General features: G+C 37.6%; 1 protein-coding gene across 1 annotated transcript; it reads right to left on the bottom strand.

Annotated features, from left to right (window-relative positions):
• Positions 1–2,217: 2,217 nt before the first annotated feature.
• LOC104958776 (eukaryotic translation initiation factor 3 subunit E-A-like) lies at positions 2,218–3,757 on the bottom strand. The gene is made up of 3 exons (XM_010786576.1): positions 3,648–3,757; positions 2,571–2,688; positions 2,218–2,350 (listed from the first exon to the last, which is right to left on the bottom strand). The coding sequence occupies exons 1-3, from the start codon at positions 3,735–3,737 to the stop codon at positions 2,229–2,231; spliced, it is 330 nt and encodes a 109-aa protein (XP_010784878.1). The 5' UTR covers positions 3,738–3,757; the 3' UTR covers positions 2,218–2,228.
• Between the last annotated feature and the right edge of the window lie 1,184 nt (positions 3,758–4,941).

The raw sequence follows: 4,941 nt of genomic DNA, 5'->3' as shown, positions 1-4,941 counted from the left end.
TTTAACCATTTTCGGCCGATAATTTTCGGCGGCCGAATATTCGGTGCATTCCTACAACAAATATTATATTATTACGTTATTTGATGGCAGTGCAATATTGTTTTCAACTTCAAAAAAAAGAAGAAGTCAAATAGTGCAAAGCTTTCAAGACAAAAAGTCTTGAAAACAGATAGATGTTACCTCTACCCAAAATCACAACATGTTTTTATCCATGAAAATATTATGCTTCAACCCATATTTGTTCGTTTAGCCTTTCAACAACATTTGAACCACTTTTCCACACTCACGCACTGACGAGTTGAAGTGATTCAGGAAAGTTAATTTAATAAAAAAAGGATTGTTTTGTCTCTTTAATTGAGTTGTAAAATCACAAGATCTAAAAAAGGAGGGTATTTCATGGGTATGTTGTGAAGGATGGTCTAAGTAAGCTCCTTGCTGACTTCACTGCAGTAGGGAATGTCAACCTGCTGTGCATTGTGGTGACACAGATCGTAATAAATTATCTGAGCCATTGACCACAGCTTTGAAAAATCTATTTTCCTTTCCTTTTTTTTATCTGCGATCTATCCCTCCTCTGGGAAACAGAATGGGCCAGAATGTCTTCAAATTGAAAAAAAATATGAATTTGGATTTGTGATATTTAGATGAGTCAGCTGTTGGGCTGTTCAACAAGTTGCACCAGTTTATAAAATAAAGGTCTGCACAGCATTACTGCCACCTTCTGCAATGAAAAAGTCAGATAGCCATGGGCAGCATGTTGACTCAAAAAAGCCAAAAGTGGTTTTTAATGCTTAGACAAATCCAAACAGAAGAAAACACAAATCTCCCCAATGGTGATCATAATCCGCAGAGTGGGTCTCTGTGATTGAGGGATTGTTTATAGATATTGTACTAACATGATTTATTTACCATGGCTTGGCTTTGTTTCTGGCTTCAATGGTTCAAATAAAGCCTTCTAAGGCATTCAGGTCTATTGACTAACTGTTCAATAAAAGTACTTGGAGCATTAAGTCCTTTTACCGTCTAAAAGGCTTTGAGTGTAGTTGACAACAGACATTTGGGTTCAAATAGCAACCCTTTTCTCATTTGCATCATTGTATGATCCTCTAATGCCGAAATTATGTTTAAAACAAGCCACTGCATTAAGTATAATTTAGCTTATAATGGTGGGATTATACCCGTTGCATGTCCTTCAGCTTTAGAGAGAATTCTTCATTGAACCCAGATGAGTTTCCTATTGTTTAACAAACGCAAGGGAATGAAGAAAAACAAATGCATAACTTAAGACATGATTCCTCATTCAAAAAGGAGGTTTAGTTCCTTTATGTATCCTGACAGCAAACTAACAATAACATAGACATTTGTTAAGTCAATGTTGCTTTTACAAGGCTTCAAATCTCACAAAACATTTCCTACAAATCTGTGTCTTAAATAAACACATATCCACAGCCAAACTAAAACTAAATAACAAAATGGTATAAACTGAAAAGAGCTGAAAATGGCCAATGCTTTTGATTAACTGTACACACTCTAGCCAAGAAATAAAAGAAAGGATGAAGACCGAATGTGACCGCACTATTTTAATCACTGTAGACGACCATACAGTCTTAATAAGGCTAACCACAACGTCTTGCATCTGCCTTTTCTCACAAAAACCCTGAAAAGACTCAATACATATTTCATTGAATATGCAGTTCCATGGACTTTATGAAAACCCTCTAGAATTCTGCTATGCAGTCTAGCAATTCAAATAACAGGTTTTAGAATCACGAAATGTAAGACCATAACATAGAATTTACAACATCACTAATGGTGCGTTCACTCCGAATCAAAGAGCAATGTGGCCTCCGTTACTTGCACGAGTTTGACCGCGGCATTATTTCTTAACTCACGCCACTCAAACTAGACGCGCCAGAGAGTTGGCAGGGCTTATCGCCATCTAGATACTGGTTTGTATTGAGTTAAACCTATACAAACAATTGCTCAATAACTACCTTATGATACTGGTTGGTGAAACATCGTAATTAATGGATTGTCAAATCATTTGCGTTGGCAGACACAAATGTGCATCTTTGCAATGACTTTACATGCTATCATGAAGTGCGAAAAAAATTGGCTTTGAATCTGGTGTGAACGAGCCATGGCTTTACTAAAAAGCTATTTTGGGATATTGATTAACTAAAGATAAAAAAAAAGATACTAGTCTTGATTAAAATATAAAACAGGCTTTACCTGGTGGACTGCATCTGCCTTGTTGTCTCCGGGTCCTCAAACATTTTCACAATGGGCTCCGTCTCTGACTGCAGCTGCTTCAGCTGGGCCACCACCTCTGTCCTCTTCTCCTTTAGGGCTGACACAGAGAACGTTATTAGCTACAGCATCACCATAGTCTGCACTCAAGTACAGAAAACACTGGGAAACATGTTTACTGCTAAATAAATTCTCAATAGAGTGATTGGTGTAGAGCCCTTTAATTGTTCTATGAAGCAATGTTAATATGGTTGTGTGTTTGTGTTATTAGTTGATAAATACAGATGTGGAGTGTGTATTAAATAAGCCTAAACACTTACTTGGGGGTATGTCCTTCTCAGAAAAAAGGCTTCTGTACACATCCATGGCGAAGTCCACCATGTTGGTGTCACTGAGGAGGTCCAGTTTTCCATGAAGCAGCTCCTGCTCATTGTAAATCTAATGAACATGGACAGTAGAAAAACAGAAGTGAGGAGGGGTGTTTGTGTACAATATTGTTATAATATAAAAGTTACAAAAAATTGAATACCGGCTAACATTAGTGTGAAGTCACTGCTAGCCACATATGCAAATGTAAGCAACATTGTTAGCTTTAAAGCTAAAGGTTAGCTTAGATGGCTAACGCTAATGTGAAACAGGCAGTGTCTGCTGGCGCTAATAGTTGTTTATATTTCCCTAAATAGCGTTAATACATGTTTACAGTGTTAAGCGATAAGCCCTAATAAGTATGTTATGATGTTATAGGAAATGAACTACTCTTTTCAGCTTCCAAGGCTCAGCTATGGCTGTTTTATTTCACTGTAAATAAGGATCCTACAGGGCGGAAACAACATAGACAGCTACGTTTCAGAGTGATCATGTGTATGGTTATGAATCACCAAACAGTTGTGTACAACGTATGTACTATGCTATTAACTTAAACTCTGAGTTTAACAAAAGGCACATTCCTAGAATCATCTGAATCTGAAATAGCGCGTGGTTGACGCCACTGTAAAGTTAATCACAGTCAATGAAGCACTTCCGATACTTTTTTCCAACGTAAACAAATATTATTTTTACATTACATATTATATTCATTATTTGTGCTGTATTATTGAATTGTAATACACCTCACGCTTCCATCTAATTGCTAAAGCATCGTTATCCAATTGATTGTGTTCTGTTTTCCTCAACTGTTACTGTTTTTGTCTGTGACGTGTTTTACCGCTTTTATTTTGAAGGCAGAGAGCTGCACTTCCGGCTTTACCCCGGTTAAATGTGGCTTCTTTACACAGCAAGATAAAACATGACTACCTCTTAGGCGCACATGGCTTTAAAACTCGTTCAAACGCCGTTTATAGTTTCGTAAAATAACAAAAAAATGTAACGGAAAGTTTAAGTGATAATAAAGTTCTTACCTCTTTGACAGAAAGGAACTCGAGCAGAGGAAAAACGAGATGACGGTCCAAAAAATGGGCAATTTTGGTGGTGAGGTCGTATTCCGCCATCTTTGCTCCGGTGAAAAGGAAACGGATGTATGTCACTGCTGGGTTAAGGCGGCACTGACCAATCAGCGACATTCTCACATTCTCATCAAGAAATACAGTAAAACAAGACTTATGATGCTGATATGAAACATTCAATACAATAAAAAAAAAAATCTTTGTTTCTTTATGAAAACACTGTTTATGTGTTAATATAACATGTTAATACAGTTATTGGTTTGGGGGGTCTATATAAATACAGTGTATGATTCTTTAATATAAGGACAGTTTTGAATTTTGAGGGACTTAATATTATTAATAATAAATCCTTTGTTTTTATGACAAGCAGGTCAGTTAAGTGTTTAAGATAATAAATTCAATGACAGTAAATATCCAGCTCTCTGTTATAGAGAATTGGCGTAAGTTTCACCAAGAACTAACCTTTCCTTCTTGAGCATGGAAATATCTTCTTCTTTTTTTTTGCTTCATGGTTTCTCAGACGGACACATGACTTGCAGACCTTTCAAAATTCCTATAATTTCCTTTTAGTGTTGACAAAGTGAAACAATTCATTTATCGAATCAAATGCAATTGAAGGTTTAGTTACATTTTTACACAAAGGCTTCCCTCCAGGCTCCAGACACCACACATCTTCCTTTTTTCTAAAAGCCTTTATGTTACTGTGAACGACTTTTTCCAGGAGCCAAATACAGTCATGCTGAAGCCCCATTCACAAGCCTGCTTAATTTGAATGAAAACAACCAGATAATTTCCAATCATTTGACTTTTCCATAATCTAAGAATGTCTTCACTTTGCATCTGAAAATCCTCCTTTCTCCTCCTTTACTTCAGCAGCTACCTCATAAAGGGGCCCCATGTGTCCCATGTGCTCAACAACAGCCAATATCAGCCACTGAATGGCCCATTTCCCAATAGTCTTCACTAGTACCTTGGTTTCCTGACAACCGCACGCCACTGTCTTGTGTCTTCACACAATTCTTCCCTTGTTACCACTGGGCTCTCTCTCTTCAATTCCTACTTCTCCCCGCCGCCTGATGGCAGGTAGAAATGAGTCATAAACAGACACCACTCACCGTGGCCAGCTGCTGTTTTACTGGGTGCTTCTGACACAGTCCGCTCTGGCTCAGTGGCAGCTCCCTTAAAATGAAAAAAAAGAGAGGAAACACAGCACTCACTCTGCTGAAGCCTTCTTTGTTTCATCTGCATC

This window comes from Notothenia coriiceps, unplaced genomic scaffold (genome assembly GCF_000735185.1).
Source record: "Notothenia coriiceps isolate Sejong01 unplaced genomic scaffold, NC01 NC01_scaffold00029343, whole genome shotgun sequence".
Lineage (NCBI taxonomy): Eukaryota > Metazoa > Chordata > Actinopteri > Perciformes > Nototheniidae > Notothenia > Notothenia coriiceps.
The sequence above is the reverse complement of the archived record's forward strand: the minus strand, read 5'-3'. Positions and strand labels throughout refer to the sequence as shown.